General features: G+C 38.4%; 1 protein-coding gene across 14 annotated transcripts in view; it reads left to right on the plus strand.

The window, feature by feature from the left end:
• Positions 1–22,800, plus strand: part of LOC122361855 (gephyrin) — a 76,251-nt gene that overhangs the window by 11,342 nt on the left and 42,109 nt on the right. For all 14 annotated transcript variants that reach the window (XM_043262926.1, XM_043262918.1, XM_043262922.1 and 11 more), the window contains 3 exons: positions 15,926–16,004; positions 21,570–21,627; positions 22,263–22,355. In XM_043262926.1, the coding sequence (XP_043118861.1) occupies positions 15,926–16,004; positions 21,570–21,627; positions 22,263–22,355 (230 nt within the window). The remainder of the gene's footprint in view (positions 1–15,925; positions 16,005–21,569; positions 21,628–22,262; positions 22,356–22,800) is intronic.

Here is a 22,800-nt window from a genome sequence, read left to right on the forward strand (position 1 = left end):
GTGTTCTGTTGGCCCGTGTCTGGATGAATAATTTAAGTCAAGCCTTATCTGGACACAGTGTGACTGCAGCGTCTTAGATAATAGAATGCAGACATTAATCACAGACCCCCCTCATCCACGGCTAAGGGAACCCCCTGGAATCGAATGGACACGCTGCTCTTTGTGTAACCTGTTGGAGTGTGTGTTTCAGAGCGTATGTGATTAGTTGATGTTTTCTATGCTTGTTGGCATCGTTTCAGATTTCTGTGAGTGCAACATTTGGAAGTGGGTAGTGCCCGTCACGAGAAAGGACGGGGATAAGCTTCTCTCTCAAGCAGACAGACATTTGATCCGAAAAAGAAAGGTTGTTCTTGCAAAAGACAAGGACGTGGCTAGTTGTTAGGAAAGCAAGCTTATCTGTGCCAAACAAGAGAAGTTATTAAGAGGTCATTTAACCAACGCTATTATACAAACAACCAACCAGGTATGATGCAATAACAGCTCTCTCCGTGTAATTTTCTTTTTTTTTTTTTGTGTCCCAAGCAGCTGCAACTACAAAAGAGAGTTTTGTCGATGACATTATTATTATTTTTGCACTGGCATGCCTGCCCCCATGAAATCTCTTCGCTCCCAATTTGTGTTTAATGTAGAGTATTTTAAATATCAAATATGCCCAGTTGGCTATAATAGCTGTATCATACAGCCATTTTAAGCCAATGTGTTTAAAATAGCCAATAAAATATCCAGCAATATTGTATGTTGTTAAACGTACAGATTGAAAGTTCATTTTAAATTATAATCTTGGAAAAATAACTGTTTTATATTGTAAAATATTTTACATTTTTTTTACATTTTTTCAGCTTCATTATTCCAGTCTTCAGTGTCACATCATCCTTAAGAAATCACTCTAATTTGATAATTTGTTGCTCAAAAAACATTTCTTACTATTATGTCTAAAACATTGCTTTATTTATTTGTCGAAACTGATTAATTTGTTTTCAAGATTCTTTGATGAATAAATTCTAAATGTTTTTACTCTCACTTTTGAATAAAAGTCGCTCCTGAATAACAGTATTCATTTCTAAAAATAAATCTTACTGACCTGGTGTGTAAGTAACAATGATAATAGTAGCAGTAATAGTAATAAAAGTTATCATTTATCATCGTTGTTATTATCATTGTGACTTCAAAGTAACGCATATCCACGTTAGAATATTTGCCTTTTACGATCTTGAAAATGATCTTGAAAATGTATAAATGCATTTGTTCTCTGATGTCACTTTGATGGATCAGAACATCCTCAACAATCCTCTCTAGCAGTCAGTCTGCTGAAAATTAGAAATTGTGAGGATGTGCGCTAAAAGAAACCCCACCCACGTGTTTAACATTCTGTTTCAGACGTACATCGCAGCACTGAAGTAATATCAGTCACAACTTCCCGGTTCACGCAGACTTGAAATCTTTCTAAAACAATCCGAACACCATTAAGGGTGAATAAAGTCTTGGAACTGAACCTGCAACCCTTTTTGCCGCCACACTGCATCATGAATTTCAGGGATGGGAATATTCAGGGATCCCACAGTATCGTCATAATCTTAATATTGGATCATATTGCAATATAGTTGCGGTTCTCTTTATCTGCAATACAGTAAGGCTTTCATACACTATCTCTTGCAAATTGCGCGTTTCATATCAGGCTTTTGTTTCTCTTTAATGCTTTTAAAGCTGAAATAAATCCAATCTGGTGCGTATGCAGAACGGGACAGCTTCAGTTTACACAACCGTATTAAAGATTTCATATTGTACACCTTTTTGGAGTTTTATTTTAGCTGTTGATGTCCTTAAGAATATAAGTAACAAATACCATCTCAGTGTGCTTTTAGTATAAAACGGGTAGATTTTGACCCGTCTATTTACTATTCATGATTGGCCTGTTTTTTTTTACCCTGAGTGACGCACGACCAGGCCAATCAAATGTAACGGCGTCACAGCTATGTCACAGCGCTAGCTGGATGCAAGACAAAGGGAAGACATTCAAAACAACGCAGATCCGGCTACATAAGGATGCATAAAATACAATCTTCTTGTGATGCTGGGGGTGCCAGAATCGATGAAATACAGATTTGAAATATGAGCGGATACCTGATGCCACTACCAGACCAAAAAAACAATGTCAGCTGTGCTATAAAACAAGTAGACTGGACAGAAACAATGATCAGAAAAGTTTGATTTTGCACACTTCTTATCACTGATAGTAGACTGTAAAAACAATAGTTGTTTCAATAACTTGTCACCTGCTGACTAAAATGTTTTTGTTGAGTCAACTTAAATATTTTAGTTGTCATTGACATTAATGTTAAGTTGAAAGTTACAGTGTATATACATTGTTGTGATTAGCTGGACTAGTTGTAACTTTATCTGGAATAATAACGTAGCTGCAAAATTTGTTGCCTGCTGAAACTGAAATGTACGCATCTTCATCATGACAAGATAGACACCGTAAGTTTGTCCTTACTATACAGATCTGATTCGCCTCACAGTCACAATCCCCTCAGAGCGTCTATCGTTGGTAGTGAGTGTACAGTTCGGCCGATCTGGTTTTCGTCTGTTAAAGTTCAACTTTTTGACGTGTTTCCGTGTTGTTGCTCAGTAATATGGACGGTGTGCGGTGCTCGGGTGATGGTTTAAGGCTGCGACTGAGTAGATCTGACGTCACATTTTTACAGAAGTCAAAGCGACTCGTGAAAAATCACTGCTACTTTATCCAGACTGTGTGCAGTTTGCTGTAGATTGAGCGTTTTGAAACTTATATGAAACTACATAGCCCCTAGATCTTAATTATCATGAAAAAAATCCAGGAAATTTCAGATTTTACAATATACGACCCTTTAATATATAACTCTTCCAGTCTCAGTGGAAAAATTATAATTTTTTTTTTTTTTTTTTTTTTTACAAATTTTACTATTTATTTTAAATGAACAATAACCCTTATATTGAAATTGAAAGCACTGATGCTTGGCTTCAGAGCGGAGATTCTGTATTGCGAATTATAACTGGTATTATAACTAATATAATTGTTACTGGTCTAAAGTGTCAGTTTGTGCTGGCTGGAGTGGACCTACTTTGGAAATGCTAGGTAATGTAAGATGTAAATCTGTGATATGATCTGAGCGCTGGTCATACAGATGCGTTTGCTGAGAGTGACTCACAGAAATGAGGAGACATCTGTCTGGAGAACACGACTTCAGTCGACTCAAACTTCTTCATTCACTTTCTATCTCTGTGACACTTTGGGTGATTCACCGAACGAACAGAGCACCTTTAATCAGCGTGGCGTTGGGACCCAGGGAGTCGTTCTGCAGCAGATTAAACTTCCGATTCAGATGCAGAGGTGGATTGTGGGATTACAGCTCTCACACATTGAAGCTCAACTGAGTCTTCATCCGCAGTGTCTAGTGAAGGACGGTGCTGCTGTTACAGCCCACAGAAACCGTTTTCATAAATTGGACTGCTGCTTGAGGCCTGCAGTAAGTTCTCTGGTCTTCACGTGCACATTAGCGCATTTGAGAGCGAGCTGTGTTTGTGAATGTTTAAACGGATAGTTCACCCAAAATTGAAAATTCTTTCATCATATATTCAGCCTTATTTCAAATGAGTTTTTTGTTCATCTGTAAAACACAAATTAAAGGGATGTTGTGCGATGCTAATAATTCATTGCATGGAGAATAATTTATTAAATAATTCATCTTTTTTTCATTTTTGCAAAAGGTTTTGTTGCTTCATAACATTGCGGCTTAACCACTGATGTTGCATGGACTAAGGATTCACCGATTATGAATTTTCATGGCCGATCTTCTTTAAGCAACTAACGTGAAAGGAAGTATACATGAATTTTTATTTGGTGTTTAACAGAACAAACTGTCTGGCTATTAAAAAGGATAAATGTAACCATCTGAAATTAACGGTAACAACTGCATAGTAAGTGCATTCAATACAACTTACATCAGCATTTAACTTTTGTTTTAAATAAAAACATTAACTCTAAACAACAACACAATCAACATACACTCAACGGCACAAACAAAGGCGTTACTTAATCAGCGTACGGCATTTGTTTTCATTTTTAAATTTGGTGTAAAGATAAAAGGTCTTTACCAGTGAAGCTAAATAAAGCGGAAGTATGCTATAAATAAGTTAGTCTGTTTCGTTTCTCATCCAACACATGATAAGCTGCTCTGAACCACCGCTCACTGTCTACACCTGTGCAGAGCTTATTTGTGGGCCAGTACACCAATGGCTGTTCACTTTTTGGTGAATGATTACAATGTAGTGTGCAATCAAAAACCAAAAACTTTTTATTATATGTAAAAACCGGCTAGATGCAATTTACAGCAGCTCAACCGGTGCATAACATGGACTATTTTTTGTTGCATTATCTATGCAGGGTCGGAAAGCTCTCGGATTTCATCTAAAATACTGTCATTGGTGTTCTGAGGATGAATAAAGAATTTTAATTTTTGGCTGAATTGATCCTTTTAAGATATTTTAATAAGAAGGAGTTTCAACCCTCCATTTAAGCATTGACGAAAAACATTCAAAAGGTCCGTGAGTGAACGTAATCCATATGAATCAACCGTTTTATTTCACGTCTTCCGAAGAGACATGGCCACTTTATATGATGAACCGATTTAATTTAGACTTTTATTTACACTTCAGCATTCAACTTGCATGCATGCCTGACATGGAGCACATCAAACGTTGCTTTCACAATGTCTTCCTGAACTTTTTAAATTGTCAAAGTTTTAAATCTGTTGAGTTTATAATGGAACGACAGAAATGTCTTTTAGGTTTCATTAAAAATATCTTCATTTGTGTTTCAAAGTGGAATGAAAGTCTTATGACTTTAGAATGACATGAGGATCAGAAAATGATGACTGAATTGTTCTTTTTTTTTTTTGATCCAGAAAATATCTAATAGGGACTAGGATCATTTTAAACGGAACAGATGAGAAGCTTTACACCACATCACTCCGAGGGTGATGCGAGGCTGGTGTCTTTATATTTTTGGGCTTTTGCCACTTTTTATTTTTAGAGGTAGTCGTGAGGGCATAGAAAGTCATGCGATATCGCGAGTTAGCACATCAACATGTCTGGCTAGGCCAAGACTCCAGCACTTTTCTCTGTTCAAAGGCCCCCGTTTTATTTTCAGTTATGTTTACCTATTTAAAAAGGGAGACGTGTTGGGAGTTATTAAAGTAGCTTTTAGTTTGTCACGGTCTTACACTATGATTTGCTTTATGCTATCACTAGTCAGAGTCAGATGATATTAGAGAGAGGGACATTTCATTCTAGAGACAGGACAAAAGTAGCATGCCCTCTACCCATACCCCAAAAAAATGAAATTCTGTCACCCACATGTTGTTCCAGATCTGTATGACTTACTTTCTTTTGTGATACACAAAAAAACATTTTTAGAGCATTGTCAGGGTTTTTTTTTTTCATATAATGGTATCTTAATTTGTTTTCTGTAGAAGAACGGAAAGCATATTGGTGTATATATGCATATTGCACAGATGCGAAGGTATCAATATTCATGTTTGAGTGGAATCTTGTTCTGTAAGAGAAAAACTCTTCATGTCTGCTGTTAATGTTGTTGACTTTTATGAGTATGTTTCATTTTAAAGCTGACAGACTTTGACCTCACAAATCTTTGATTCGATTATGTGGGGTCAAATTTAAAAATTTGAATCAATGTATTTAAAAGTGAGTTTCAGTAGTCTTTGAGCAAAACTCAGTCACTTTGGTCAACTTAAAATATTATATATATTTTTTTAAATAACAGAAATGCTCTTTCAATAGAGCCTGACTGCTTGTTTTGCTGCAGTTTCAAGGAGAAACGTCAACTGTGTGGTGCTAAAACACAGGTTTATTATGTGAACCCTGGCATGTTTTTTATTATGTTGATATAGGTATGTATTGGTGTGTTTTTATAACGTTAAATACCGGTGGACTGTTCATGTTAGAAATATGTCCTACACCAAATCCAACCCTAAACCTACCCAATAGCATTAACAAATGCAAAACTGATATAAAAAGCTTTTGCTGATGCAATCATGTAATTTTCAACTTCCTTTAACACAGATTTGAACTGTTTTGTTGACGCGTAGATCTCTGTACTCCATGAGCTACTGAACAAACCTACCGTCTGAGAAAACCCATATGAAGCTGAATATGTGTGATGCTAACATTCAAACGCATCAGTTTTCAAATATCCCAGCATATTAATGTTGCCGCATTGTAATATTCTTCAAGTAATTGTCTGAAAACTACGCTTTATTAGTTGAAGCTCTGTAATTTTGTGTGAAAAGGAATAAAAGGTGTCAGAGTTGTACTGCCCCTACTGTTCATTTCTTTTGGAAACTGCAACTAACAAAAAAACAAAAAAAAACAGTGTGTTTTATACTTCTTTTTCTGCTTTCTATGCTCTTTAACTCATAATAAACCCATAATATCCCTTTAAGAGGAATCCCAAAATCTTGTTTTCACACGTTACAGTGACAGCCCTGCTCTTAATGAATGTCTTGCAGAGAGTAAACAGGTTAGTTTCTGTGTGTATATGTGTGCTTGTATGTGCAGAAATGAGGCAAAAGTGCTAATGAAAGCACGGGGGTCATCAGCAGTGGGCTTTAAGATAATTACCAGCATTCACAAGGGAATAGCTCTCTCTCTCTCTCTCTCTCTCTCTCTCTCTCTCTCTGTGTCTCTCTCTCTCTCTCTCTCTCTCTCTCTCTCTCTCTCTCTCTCTCAGTCTCTGTCTCTCTCTCTCTCAGTCTCTCTCTCAGTCTCTGTCTCTCTCTCTCTGTCTCTCTCTGTCTCTCTCTCTCTCTCTCTCTCTCTCTCTCTCTCTCTCTCTCTCTCTCTCTCTCTCTCTCTCTCTCTCTCTCTCTCTCTCTCTCTCTCTCTCTCTCTCTCTCTCTCTCTCTCTCTCTCTCTCTCTGTCTCTCTCTCTCTCTCAGTCTCTCTCTCTCTTTCTCTCAGTCTCTCTCTCAGTCTCTGTCTCTCTCTCTCTGTCTCTCTCTCTGTCTCTCTCTCTCTCTCTCTCTCTGTCTCTCTCTCTCTCTCTCTCTCTCTCTCTCTCTCTCTCTGTCTGTCTCTGTCTCTCTCTCTCTCTCTCTCTGTCTCTCTGTTTTGGCTGTTAGGGTTTGCGTCATTCCTCTGTAAATCTAAATCTCCCATTCCTTCCTGTGTATTCTTTCTCTTTCAGGATGTATGTTGCATCCTGTTCATCATTTATCTACTCTTCTTTCCTCCTCAGTCCAGCTCATCCTCAGTTGCTCTCCTACACCTCCCCCCTCCTCTTCTTCAGTCTTCAGATCCCTTCATCATTCCCTATTGTTCTTCCTGACTGACCATCTGTCTTTCTACATCTCTGTTTGCCATTTATCTTTCTCCGTATCTCTTTGCTTTTTTTCTTTATGCAGCCTATAATTTGAATTATCTCTGTCTTTTGATTTTTAAAAGTGGTAAAAAATGTAGAGTGAAAGAGCTGAAGAAGACAGGAGTGGAGAGATGTGAAGAGATGAGTGCTGAGATTCCTGTGTGTGTGTGTGTGTGTGTGACGGCTTCCTGATTGCATCTCTTCTCAATATTTATCAGCATGGTAATGAAATATTAATAATGGCGGACAACCCAATCTCACAGATAAAAAAAAAGATCATTGAGGGAAAAATATGGAATTATTTCAGTAATTAACAACACATTAGCGTTAACTAGACAGATTAAATGCAAAATAGTTTTATTTGCGTGTTTTTTTTTTCATCAAAATTTGTTGATAAGCAGGGAAAAGTTGGTTAGAAACAGCACTCTCATAAAGAAAATATTGTTGGCATTTTTAAACTAATGAAAGCTGGCATCTGCTATTTATTGTTAAAGTTATTTTACACTTGATTGATAGCGGCACCTGTGTTGTGGAATCACCCATATCATAAATCGTATAATCATTTATTAAACATGAGCGTGCTCTTTCCCATATTTATTTGACGTCGATCGTTAGTGCGACCTTTCAAAATTTCAAAAGACGTCTAAGCATTTCTTTTCTTTGTTTGCGAGCTTTGCTTTGTTATTGTGTGGTCTTGGCATTGTTTGCATGTGTATGTGTGTTCGGTTTTGAGAGATGGGCTACATTTCGCTGACTAAGTAAGTTAGCAGCGGAGCTGTATGATGTTTTATTAATCTGCTCTGGAAAGAGAGAGAAGATGAGAACAACTTTCAACTTGTGGTTTTTAAGTCATTTTTCACTTAGACTTGGATCAGGGTGGCGTTCTTTGGATTGACTTCACAGAATATCATGATGGGATGTTTCGAGTGGATTCTGTTGATGCAGAAGCCCAGTGAGGTCAGATCTTCTTCGGGTTTGAAGTGCCTAGCGTTTGCACAACGCTTTTTGGAGTTTTCTTCTTTTTTTATATGCATATATAAAAAAAGACTTGACCGGTTGAAATTAATTGACTGCTTATGAGGCAAGCAGAAATATGTGACTTGTTAATTTTGTCAAAGCACTATTTTCCTGCTAGTTAAGTTGTCTTTTTAGCAACGAGGCAAAACTATGGTTGGGATACGCACAGTGGAACTTATAGGTTCAGGAGGTGCAATGCAAAAGGCACAAAAACATTAGAAAGCACCATAAAGTTTTCGTGCACTTTATTTCAAGTGTTCTGAAGCCGTTCCGTCGTTCAACGTGAGGTACAGATGAATATTTTAAGTTCGCATAAACTCTTCTCAGCTGCGGCTGTCTCTCTCTATAGTCAGCATTCAAACTGCGCGCCGCGCTCGGTTACTACACTCAAAACGACTAAACTCTTAAAGAGCACTCCATAAGAGATTTAAAGCTGTCAAGAGAAACGCTCAATATAGCAAAGCGCAGATTTAATACACTAGGCATCGATATCTTTTCCTGTTTTCTGTGCGGACTTTCTACGCTGCGCAGCCTGAGCGCTGGGACTCTCGTGTTGTTTCAAGCGCATCATTCGGCGCACGGGATGCGCATAAGCGGTCTGCGCTAGAGACCTTTTCGCGATACTTTTGCGCAATGAAGACTTAATAGTCTTTCTTGATGTGTTTTATCGACCACATGTCGCAGGCTTTATTACTGTGCCATGCTTTTAAAAGAAATGTCTTTTTTAATTTTATAGTATATACTTATTTATAAATGTAGCCTATTGTTTTTCATTGATCTTTTATATTGTTGTAAAATACAAATATGAATCTGTAACATTTTACCAGAGTTAGTCTTTTTTATCAAATAATAAAGGCGTTTTACTAAACAATAATATTTATTTATTATTATTATTATTATTATTATTATTATTATTATATTTTTATTTTTGGTCAAAGATAAAAAAGGCTTTAAGCAACAAGAAGTGTAATACTGCTCAAAATTAAATTTTCTGTTTAGTTTAATAGTAATTTTTTTTTGTTTAAGCGAAAAAATAAATATATTTTCCCCTGATTTAAAGAAGATTCACTAAAATGTCCTTGTCAGGAATATTTAAAACAAAATCATTTTATGGCGCATTAAAAGACTAATTACATAAAGACACTTTACTTACATTTAATGTGCTTGACATATAATCACTTTTGTAAATTTCTTTTGATGTCAACATTTCAAAGTCTTTTACCCACATATATATTTAGAGATTGTTATTACATTACGGATTTTAAAAAAATGTAGCTGACTGCGTAAAACAACAATAGCTTTAAAAACCAGCAATGCAATTGTTAAATGGTTTATCCCAATATGGCCAAGCCCCACCGTCACATCGCTTACAAATGTCTGTAGAATTTAAAGTCACCTAATTCATATTCATGAGCACCTTTCACTTGGTTTTTTTTTTTTGGATCATTTCTATTCTTGTATATGTGGAATAGCAAGTATGAATGGCTACAGGTTTAGCAAAAGTCACAGCCCTGACTGAATGGAGATGTTGCAGCAGTGACCTGGAGCCAGCGGTCATTCAAAACAACCTAAAATATCAGTGACTTGAAGCAGTCCTGTGCAGAGAAGTGGGCCAAAATCCCTTCAAGTTGACGTGCTGTAGTGATGGAGTAGCCTGCAGGAAATGTTTGGAAGTCATGACTGCAAATGAGTGCTACCCAATGCTTTCGTCCCCGTATAAACGCGTGTGTTTATAGGAGAGATGATGTTGGTATTTCCTCAATGATTTAATTAGACGCCCCTCATTCCTCACTAGAGCGTGTCCACTGTTTTTTCACGTTCCCTTTAGCACCCTCCTCCTTAAATAATTTTTCTTTTTCTCTGTTCCCTCCTTTGCTTTTATGAAACGCTTATCTAGAAACTGAGCTTTTGTAGACTCTGTACGATACATTTTGTATAAGGGTGCTTTGAAATGCAGCTCACAGATTTAAGTTCCATTGTGACTTTCCCTCTTCTCTTCTTAACATCTTTCCCACACACACACACACACACACACACACACACACACACACACACACACACACACACACACACACACACACAAAACGTGTCCAGCTCTGTTAACTACGTGCCTGGGGATCAGTGTGTTCCTGTCACTGATCTAATGGAGTTCACCTGAAACCTACACAGACCAGCTCCCTCTTTTCTTGAAAACCCTTTTTCTTTAAGCTCCTTTTAAATTTTCTTTCCATATCTCTCACGTTTTTAGAGGAGTTCTGCATAGTCATGAAGGTTGAGGCATGGGGCAGTAGAGATGTTCATCGATTAGATCTAGAGAGAGGAGTGAGTAATAAATAACGTCGCTATTGGGGTGTTGGTCCGGGGGGCTTCTCTAATTTGTCTGCAGGTTGTTACCCATGCATGACTCTGATTGGACACACATCTGAACTCAGCAAAGGCCTCGAAATCATTTTGAAAGTACTGTAATGCTTGAGAAGGCTACTGCTACTACTACTGCTTATATTTGGGGAAAAAAAACACACTGACCTTATGTATTGAACTATGGCACATAGCTTGTCCTGCATCATTTATGCTAAGAACATGAATTATTTTGAAATTGTGCAGCTGGTTTGGAGAGTTGAGCCTCCAAGGGCGATTTGTCCACTTTTAAATAAAAGCAGACAATTTTACCTAAAGCAACTTGCATTCAAGGTATTCCTTGGGAAATGAACCCATGACCTTGGCATTGTTAACACTACAGCTACAGAAACACAACTAGAATATCATAGAGAGATGGTGGTAGGCTTTTGTTATTTTTAGATTTTTTTTTTTTTTTTTTTTTAACAACATGAAATAAAAACTCACCCAGACTATTTTCTAAATTCACGTTACTGATATTCTGTATACCTAAATATACATGGAAGCAATTATATGTGCATGCTTTTTTTCCGCCATTTTTGATGTTTAGTCAAAAGAACTTGCGATGGTGACTTTTTCAGTTATCTAGTGTTTTTTAAAAGGTTTTCCGTTAGTTCAGAACAGCAGAAAAGAAAACATTTAGCCAGTTCGTTTTGAGCTGTCTGATTCTTCAGTTTGCAGCTGATTTCTGCCTAGACAGCTAGCTGTTTGAATAAGGCCACCTCTAAGCCATAGACAATGTAGAGGGTGTAGAATAGAATAGAATTAATAATAGAAATAGAATTACAGATCTGAAACTTTGTTTTATTTGAAAAGTAACAAAGCACAAAGTTTATGGCGATTTATTGGATGGGAGCAGACTAGACCTTGAAATGTAAAAATGTATATTCTTTCGTAAAACATTTAATAGATCTAATAGATAGAGAAATAGAGAAATCAATATTTTTTACCCAACTCTATTCTCGACAGCAACTTAAAGAGTTTTGCAACACTCACATTTGCCTCAAAAACTAATTTTAGTTAAGTTAGGATACTAAAGAGTTCTTAAATGGAAGTTTCAACCTTATTTGCTACTTAGTGTCAGAATAAACCTTGAAAAACCTGAAGGGGATGAAACAAGACAGAAAGTAAATTGAACCAACTGGATTAGCTGATCGTCCAATCTGAGACATACTTGTCCTTGTTCCTTGAGGTTTAGTACCGAATGTTTCTATATGCAGGCTTTTATAGCAGGAGTTTTTTTTTTATATACAGGGAATGCTGTTCCGTTGAGGTTTGCGGCTCAAAGCTGGGCTTATCTGCTCCCAGGTGTTGGACCTGTGGTGTTTGAGGAACAGAGTGAGGTCCACAGGTCTTCTCTGGATGTAGGCAGGGGTTAACGAGACGGGGTTTTACACCAGCTCAGCTCATGCAAGTCTAACTCCTACTCACAGCCGCAGGCAACACACACTTGCGCGCACACACTCACACAGTCTTACGCTGAGAGGGAAACTCTCACCTCACCAAAGTGTCCATGCAGACAGACTTTTCCGTCTGCAGAGCTGTGAGTCACAGACATGAGGTAGAAAGAAAGAGTGTGTGTCTTTTGTGTGCGCGTGTCCCTTTCTACAGATGCCTTTGCTTTTTAAGTTGAGAATTGGGTTTTTGGTGATTGAGAGTCGGTGACGTACAATAATAATATTAAATATTACGCCTATTTCCTTCCTAAAAATTTTACATGATAATTTTAAATGCATCATACTATGACCATGTTTTTCCTCTTGAGTACTAACGTATACAACAGATTACGGTGGTATTACCATTCATTACATCACTGGACCCTGGTAATACCATGGTATGCTTAATAACTCGATAATAAATTTATCCAGCACCTCCGAAATTAGATCCGGCATCTCGTTTTAGGGGGGATCCCGCTCCTCGTGTGGCTATAAAATAGGTTTGTGCTGACCTACAGTGTGCATATGAAAAATCTTCTATTATGTGCACATTTGCCACACATCTAGATTTGAATTAAGAACTTGAGCATGCAAAAGACAGAGTGCACGGTTTCTACCGCAGAGGGACCACAGCCGCTGCTCTTGCTTATTAAGGGAGGAAATACTAGTATTGCAGCTTTATGGGGAAACGAGCAAGTAACATTAAAATATAGAGGACTCATACAAGGCAGTAAGGAAAAGTGTAGCGCTATGTGTTTTAACGAACCCCTATGACTCTCATCTTCACGCTGAGAGACCTGTTAATACTACAGCTCAACTCGGAGACCGAGATACTCTTACGGAAATCTAAACTTATTTTTTTATCTTGCAAATAACATCAGAATACAGTGCATAAAGCTATAAGAAGTCAGAAATGAAATTTAACCTAGGGTATTGTTTTTCGTCTTTCACAGAGGTGCAGAGGAGGTGTGTGTGGTTGTTTTTTGCTGTCATTTCAGTACTTTAGTATTTAGATCTATAGAAGGCGAATATTATTCAGAATGCAATGAAAATCTACATTAACTTACCGTACACATCACATACTCGACGTTGTGGTAAACCTGCGAGATGACCGTGGGGCTGTCAACTCAAAATCTGATTGGTTAATCCAACGTTTTCACTGCCATTGATTTTAAGCGACACAAGCCTGCACTGTTGGTTCTGAAGACCTTAGTCAGATTTCTATGACCCTGGTAACCAATTACTGAAATATGATTGGATTAACATACACTACTGGAAGCAGCGCATCCAAAAGAAAAACTATGAAATGAAGAGAATAGATTATTGGAGATAGTTTAATGCACATTTGTGTAAAAATAAAGTAAAACTAAGTCAGGAATTCTGATAGTGTTTAGGCCAGAAGAGAAGGCTTTGCTGGACCTGACGCCCCACCACTGACATTCAGATCACTATAATACTGTAATATGTGAATATTACTCATTGTGTTATTGCTACATAATTTTTGGAGTATCATATAAATACCATTGTGGACTTTTATAGTATTACCATCCGATACTATCATTATACTATGGTGAATACCATAAGTATCGTGGCGTTTGAATCAATGTCATCATTAATATTAAGGAACTACGGTATTAAGGTCAGTTACTATCAGTGTATCACCATAGTAGTTTTTGTGAGGTTTGAAAGGAACTACTATCACAACGGCTTTGACAATGAAGTGACGTTCTTAACAACACTTTGCTTAAGAAGTGTAGCTCTTTAGCAGGTCTGAATAATAGACAACTCTCCTCTCATGCAGGGCAGAGCTGTGGCGACATTAACATTCTGATGCCATAACGTCTCTGATGAATGTTCCAACTGCTGAGTCTTTCCCTCTCTGTTATGCGCGCACACACACACACACACACACACACACACACACACACACACGGTCACTTATATACAATACACATTGGCAGAACAATCCTCCTCCTTCACCCTCATTCATACGCACACAGACGTTGCATTTGCGTGCCTGTGACAAGAAGTTTTTGCCGCCTCTCTGAGGAGAGCTCACTTCTCCTGCCTCCTGCAGGGAACACCAGCCTATTTATAGATCAAGGGTTAGCAGGGTGGAGAGAGAGAACAGAGAGAGCAAGAGATGAGGAGAAATGAGAGAAGGGTGAGAAAATGCTGCAATTATGAAGCAAGTGTTGCACCGAGCCCTTGTGCGTGATGGTGAACGGCAACGCTTTATCATTTATTTACACAGCACAGGTCATTCTCTTCTCTCGTCACAGATTTTGACCTGTTTTGAGCTACACTCTAGACCCTTTTATATCCCCATCACAATGCCGTTGAAATGACTATTATTTATTTTTGCTATTAAAAGCATTTTGCAAGCATTTTTTTTTTTTATTTGGTAATGCAACATATTTCTAGGGGAAGCATATTCGATGAGAGAAAAAATGTAGGAATTGATCATGAACAATTGCCTATATATAGCTGGTGGTTGAAAAATAATAGGACAATTCAGAGGTATAGAAAGACACACATGTATGTACATTAAGACCGGGTTTATGTGGGGTTTCGGTGTTGACTTGAGGGATATTGGCCAGTGTTGTAATACTTGAATCTCGACATGGTATTGGTCTTGTCATGGACACTGGAAATTTTGGAGCATTCAGTCTTGGGCTACAACACTGCAGATGCATCTTCTTTTTCTCACACATATGATCACACTGTGCTGGACCAGAGCACACTATTTATACACTGTGGAGGCTTGCGTGACACTGATGGAAAACCAGGCTTCATTCACCCCAATGAAAAGTGTATTTACACTGTCTGAATCGCTCAACGCTCTTATGGTCTTAGTCTTGAATTGGCCTCAGTCTACAGCCTGGACTTGCTGGCATTGCCTGTAACACTGTAGTCCTTTTTTTTTTTTCATGTAGTTTATGTCCATTTTCCACCTTTTTCTGTGATTTAGGTTCAATTGTTGTTGGTATTGTGCCTTTAGAGGAATAGTTCACCCAATAAAAAAAAAGTCCATCATCATTTACTGTCAACATTTATAGCTTCCTTTCTTCTGTGGAACACACAATAAAAGACATTTGTAAGAATGTTTAAACTATACAGTCAAAGTCAGTGGAGTTATAACATCACTGAATTATTTAAGTTTATTTAATTAAGTATTTCTTTAAAACTTCTATATGCAAATGACAAGGAAAGGAACAAGGGAAATCCTGTTTTCAACGATACATTCCCTTTAGCTTCTGTTGTAATTGTAACTTCTGGTTATCAGTGGCGCTGATTCTATTCACCATCATACAGGTTGTACAATCCCAGAGGAAGTTGATACAATGCCGAGGAGCACCACAGTAATGTTAATTCTCTGTGGTGTGTAACAGTGTGGCCTCTGTTACATAGTAGGCACCAGGGCCTTAGAGTATGATTCTCCATGCTTGTAGCTGCGTGCTTTTGTTGAGTAATGTGTTTTGACATAACTCATATTCTCTCAAACCTCAGGACTAACGTGACGTTTAAGAAATCAGACATGTATGGTTTGTGAAGGGGCATTTTGTTATTTCCATGCAATGATGTGCCTTTTTCTTCTCTTTTCTCTTCCCTATTCCATGTCTCACGTCCTTTCCCCTTCTCACTCTTCTGTCTGCAGTGAGTGACAGCTGCTTCAGAAACCTTGCTGAGGACCGCAGTGGAATCAACCTCAAAGATCTTGTCCATGACCCATCCTTGTAAGTGACTCACACACAATACACTGGCTATTTACAACACTACAGTGTCCATGCATCAGGTCCTGTTCAACATAGAAAGTTGCCAGACAGTCATTGTGTCCCATTCCTAGTCTGAATGGATGGTTGTCCTTCATGAAGATCGAGGTGTGGATTTCAAGCCATTGTCCCAGATCAAGATATGTTTTGTAAAGTCCCAGACTTGCTCCTGGAGGGCCAGTGTCCTGCAGATTCCCCTAACCTGCCTCAACACACTTGCCCGGTGTAATCCTGAAGCCGGTTCAATTAGAATTGGAGCTAAACTCTTCAGGATAATGGCCCTCCAAGAGGAATAGCTTAACCCTCTTTGCCATCTCTATGTGCCTCTAAATGCTGCCTTAAGTTGTTCCTAAACTGATGTGAACCACTACTCAACAATCCAGACTAATATGTGGACTTGGTGGAAGACTGCAAACATTTAGGTTGGCATTTGGGACAAGGCCCAAGAGTCCATCCCTGACAAAGAAGGACAACAGCTACAGTTTCTTAGTTGGTCTGTGTGCATTACCTTTCATGCATTGTTGCAGACATTATTGATTCTGTAAATCAACAGAATTTAAAGCAAAGCGTCTATACAATTTCCAAGAATTGAGTTGCATAGGCTTTTGTCAGTTTCCTAGGAAGCAAGGTTTTCTTTACAGGGTATCAAGCTGATATAATAAATGCATCTGAGTAACAGTTTGTTGCTGGGTTTACCAAAGTCTGCAAGAGTAATGGCATCAGATCTTTGAAAAATATTTAATGGCTGGATTTTATACTAGCAAGTAAACAAGTTTCTTAAGCACCCCTAAATGGTTAGTTAAAAAAAAAGAAACTCTTTTTTGCTGATGATTATCCCTTTTCTGAATGAAACCAAACGCAGGTAGGACATTTCTTTTTATTTTTTCTGAATGACCACTAGGTTGTTTTTGGGTGAAGTATTTCTTAGAGTTGACCAGATTTAAACCAATAGTTAAAAATCGTGTCCATAAGAGCTGCCAAGAATCTTCTTTGCTGTTGTTTTTAATTTGTAAAGATAGCAAGGAGTTTAAGTGAAAGTATCGATTACATGAACGGTGAGTGTACTTTCGACTAGGTGCATACGAGATGCTAATCTAGTGTCATCAAAGTTCATGAAAAAAATGACCACGTGCAGGACTGGACTGAACTGCTGGAGACTGCACTCTGGAGTGCTTGTGTGCAGAGTATGTCAGCATGCACTCTTGCAAATAGGCATAGTGAGGACTCTTCACATAATGCAGGCCTCTCGTATAGTAGCTACTTCTCGTATACTTCAGGAGAGACCTCTCGTGCTTTGAGAAACCTTTAACAGTCTTTCAGCAAGAAGGAGAGCTCATTGTCCTTCCACCTTTCTGTATAAATTCTGGCTTCTCTAGGTATAATCTGAAGATTGGAAGGCCTCAAGGTACATCCAAATCAAATGTTCGCTAACAACCTGTCTAAAAAGTTTCTAGTTGATTTCTGAAGTGCTTAGGAAGACCTGTTTACTTTGGAAGGAAGTTAATACAGAAAACACAACCTACTTTGAAAACTTCATTCTAATAATTGAATTATCTGGGGTTTTTGGTGTTGCAGCATTATGGGTATAGCAGTAGGGACATAGGTCTCTTTGATGGATTAGGAATTGATGGGAAATTCCAAGACTGCATCTGTTTCTACTTGTATATCAAAAACCAAAGCTTTGTTCAGAGCAATTCTTCGTACCTGGACCAAGGTCAGAGGAGTGACAAAGACAGCAGGATGTAAGTCTCTGAAAGATGTCAGAGAGGAAGAGAAGCATGGGGCGCAGCCAGAAGGTAGAGAGAATTCAGAGAGTATTGATGGATAATGTATATGTGTGTTGTCTGTTGACTGGTGAGCTCCATCTCCAGTGCTCTGTCAGCTCAGGTGAATTGATTCATTGGATGAGCTGTCAGTTTTACTAACGAGGTGTGGTAAAAATAGAGCGGAATTAATCATAGTGGGAACACACATGGTTCATTGTCCTCTGGATAGAGATGATTCTGACGTCTTCACCTACAGAGAGGTGAACATGCAGACATTTGAGAGAGGGACAGCTGGGCACTCAGTTGAGAAACCGCGATGGACGTGTCTTCACCCCAGAGCAGAAAAGTGTCACCAAGGTCGTAGTTCCATATGAAAGTGACTTTTATTTACTTTTGGCCTGCAAACAGTTATTTATTAACTTGCCAGTGGTTTTTCAAGGGATAGTTCAAAACTGAAAATTCTGTCATTAATTACTCATCCTCATGCCGTTCCAAACCCAGTAACACCTTCATTTATCTTTGGAACACAACAACACAAAGTTTTTTCTGAAATCTGAGAGCTTTATGGCTCTCCATGAATAGCAATAAGGCTGTTTATTGGCAAATATGTGACGATATGACATGTATCAAGGGGGTGTATCATGTATACAGGGGTTGCTATACTATATTTTGCGATACATCGCGGTACGGTAAGCAAGGCATATATTGGGATATTTCTTATTCTAGAAATGGGATATAAATTTAGGAAAGCTATGAACACAACATTATATATATATAATAACACAATGAGTAATATTCACATATTACAGTATTATAGTGATCTGAATGTCAGTGGTGGGGCGTCAGGTCCAGCAAAGCCTTCTCTTCTGGCCTAAACACTATCAGAATTCCTGACTTAGTTTTACTTTATTTTTACACAAATGTGTATTAAACTATCTCCAATAATCTATTCTCTTCATTTCATAGCTTTTCTTTTGGATGCGCTGCTTCCAGTAGTGTATGTTTATCCAATCATATTTCAGTAATTGGTTACCAGGGTCATAGAAATCTGCCTAAGGCCTTCAGAACCAACAGTGCAGGCTTGTGTCGCTTAAAATCAATGGCAGTGAAAACGTTGGATTAACCAATCAGATTTTGAGTTGACAGCCCCACGGTCAACTCGCAGGTTTACCACAACATCAGCATTTTCTCAACTTTTGATTGGATGATGAGAGAGTGCATAGCCAAAGCTAGCAAACAGCATCATAGTAAATCATATGCATTTTCACACTATTAATATTGTTTTTCTAATTTTGTATATGCTGTGTACAGTGTGTCAATGTAGATTTTCAGTGCATCTAAATACTAAAGTACTGAAATGACAGCAAAAATCAACCACACGCACCTTTTCTGTACCTCTGGGAAAGACGAAAAATCACTATGGTAGGTTAAATGTAATTTTTGTCTTTATATTGCTTTATGCGTTGTATTCTGATGTTATTTCCAAGATAAAAAAGCCACTTTAAGTTTCCGTAAGAGTATGTGAGTCTCCGAATTTTTTAAAATTCCTGTTTACAGCAGTCCTGATTTGCACATTGCTAGTTGCACTGGGAAAGCACTGCTCTACTAAAACAGAAAAAAAAAATTATTTAAAATAATTTAATGTATTAAATAATGGCGTTTTCTTGAAGTGCTTACTATAAAACACTAGCTATGATTCCCTCAGCCTGTTTTCATGCACATATATAAGTATCGCAGCAGAAACAAGTGATAGACGCACCGCTTTTTGGATTAATGTAAATAATGGGAGATGGAAACTCATTTAGCGAAAAAGATATCTTGCTTTGCGCAATATTGCGGTATAACTTGACTAACTTAACCAATGTCGTTGCACAACATCTAAAATGTTGTTATGGTCATTCTTAAATGACCAAGCAGTCTTTTGTCAAAGTATTTCTGTATAATTGCCTCACATACAGCAGGCATCCACCTCTAAAAGCAATGGCCGCATTTATTGTGTTTCGTCTGCTCAAGCTGAGGAGCATATTAGATAAAATTATTACATTCACTGGCATCTCCTACTTTTCTTAGTGATATTGCCATTTTACCAGGAACTGATGATTTTGTTCTCTCTGACTTGTGCTTAATCGGAAACGTTTTATGTGAAAATCCAATTTTGCGCGAGTTAAATTCGATACTGTGGAAACCCAGCTACTGTTTCAGCAGACGTAGTGCTTTGCGTAACATGGCAAATGAACAGCACGCGGTTTTTATGCGCTGAAATACTATGAAACGAGTACAACATGGTTACAAATATGCGTCTATTTATATTCCAAAGCCTTGTCTGCTCAGTTGCACCCATGCACTGCACCAGAGTTGTGAAGTTTTCAACCTCTTTTCAGGTTGAAACGGTTACTAAATCAGTGAAAACGGACACGTTAACAGACTGTGCGGCCCAACCCACATACACACTCATTAATAAAGCCATAATCGATCACGGATTCAGAAGACTCCTCAGTCAGATTCAGCGTTCTTCCTTCACTTTCCTTTGTTCGTGTGTACTCACTTACACAAACAAAATACCCAGGTTGAAATCCCAAACTCATCTCCGTCTTAAAGCACCTCTCCCCAAACCCCCAATCTTCACACACCAGCGGTTTCCCTGGCAACCGGATTAAAGAGCTCTGCATCTTTGTGTTCAGCATATTCTTCTTTTAGTCTCCGCTCTCCGTGTCTCTCTCTCCCTCTCTCGCTCTTTCTGTTTCTCTATTTCTCATTCTTTTGTGGGCATTACACCATAGTAGTTAGATGGACAGATACATCAAGAGGAGACAGACCGTATAGACGGATCGTTACTTCACGTGTAGACGCAAAGCATCGACGTGATCGGCACAAAATATACAAATAAGCTTCAGAAAGCCAAACTGAAAAAGGGATTTCGCTAAATCATTTCAGTTTCCTGACACATGAGCTTGTCCTTGTTTAAAAATCCTCTTTAGTTAAACCCACCGTGCTCTGGTTGGCCTACGCGCGCCGGACAAGCCGAAACGTACAAGTTCGAGTCTGGCTTGCATCATCTCCTGATCCCATTTGTCGTAACAGGCAACTGATTTCCAACTTTGCTGTGCTAGTTTGCATCTTGCATCACCCGTTTTCTCAAACAGTAGCAAATTGGACTCAAATAAGCACGAAACATTGATTTGTTCATGCATTTCATATTTTTTGCCTGAAATCAGAAATGTGCCCACATCGTCCGAGCTGCTGTTTATTGCTAGCTGCAGTACCATAAGCAGCCACTAGTGTGTGCTGCACTTCAGAATTTAAATACGGTTTGCTCAAAAGTTTTGTACATGTCTGTTTAAATCTACTCTCTCCAGAGAATTCGCACCATATAGGGGTTCAATATAGGTTTATATAGGAAACTGGTGCTTGAAACCTAGCCATTGCGCTAATCAACCTGTTTCGTGGCTTAAAAACATGGCTGTCAAAGATGAATCTTCTGTGAGCCGTCACCCCTGCGAATGCAAAGCGAATAAAACAGCAAGAGCCCTGTGAAAGAAGAGAAAATTCTTCTTTAACTGTCATTCCTGTTGTGGGTGGAGTGTGTGGGGATGTATTTTGACAGCTTTCTGGTACCTCTGGCATTGTGTTGCTCTTTCTCTTTCCTGCACTCTGTCACATTGGGTTGTTTTTTTTTTTTTTTCCCCTCTCGCTCCTCGTTTCTCCCCTGCTGTTGGGAGCGAACATGCACTAACGGTTGTTGTCATTTGTGTTTCACCCACAGGCTCGGAGGCATAATCTCTGCATACAAAATAGTCCCTGATGAGATTGACGAGATCAAGGTAACGCTTCCTCTCACCCTTCAGTGAGGCCACAAGGCACATCCATGCACACCTTTGCACACTGCTGCCCCCTAGAGGCCACTGATCGTGCTGCACTCATAGTCATAACATGCTCTTTTTAAAATATATCTGAGCTCACGTGTGAAAAAATACGATGGAAGTATCTAAAATGGATTTGGACACTTAAGATGTGTTTAAGTAGTAGGAATATTATTGCACTTGAAAACACAAACACACTTTTTAACCAAAACTCTTCACGAGGTTTTAAAACGATAAAACCAACATTTGTGTATCATGTTTGTAGTTAATGTGATGAACTTTATCGCTTTAAACGTCCGCTAAGAATCACCTTAGTGGACTAGCTGGTTAAAAGCGTGTTGGTGCAATGACTTGCATGTGCAAATACTTTTTGGAGTCACCGTATATATTATTTTTTGCTAGTAACAGCAGTTTAAAAATGTAATATTTAATTTATCAGGCCAGACTATATGCCCAAAATAGCTGATGTGATGTCGCACCGCTAAATTGAGGGCGGCTGCTCGTATGGTGCACAAACGCACACATGCGAATGCACGTTTGTGACTGTACTGCTGAGCATTTTGTGTTGATATTCTGTGTGTTTGTGTGCATTAAAGGAGACGCTGGTGGACTGGTGCGATGAGAAGGAGCTCAACTTGATCCTGACCACCGGTGGAACGGGTTTTGCACCCCGTGACGTCACGCCTGAGGTACATGGGAGCCCACCTGTTTGTGTTTGTGTCCATGTGAGTGTGTGTTTCTGCCCCCACCCCCATGTGTCCGTGTTTTTTCTGAGTCTGACTGTGAGCGAGAAAGAGATTTTGTGACGTTGGTATGCAATTTATTTTTCCATTTCCATGCACGCTGTTTGGTTGATGTTTTTTTTTTTTGTGAAACAAACAGTTCTTTGAAAATGTGATGTTTTAAAGGCTTTGCACGCACTTTTTAAGTAACTTTTTTTTGTATATAAAAAAATGACCAGCTCTAGTGGGAAGTCTACAAAAGTGAAAATCCACTAAAAACATATCTTGCATGTTCGGTTATAGACGGTGTTGAAGAGTTAGAAGATATACATTTTAAGTGTATAAAAAAGTATATATATGCTGTCAAACAATGAATTTTCATTAATCTCATTAATGAATTTCATTAATGAAA

This window comes from Puntigrus tetrazona, chromosome 17, assembly GCF_018831695.1.
Source record: "Puntigrus tetrazona isolate hp1 chromosome 17, ASM1883169v1, whole genome shotgun sequence".
Lineage (NCBI taxonomy): Eukaryota > Metazoa > Chordata > Actinopteri > Cypriniformes > Cyprinidae > Puntigrus > Puntigrus tetrazona.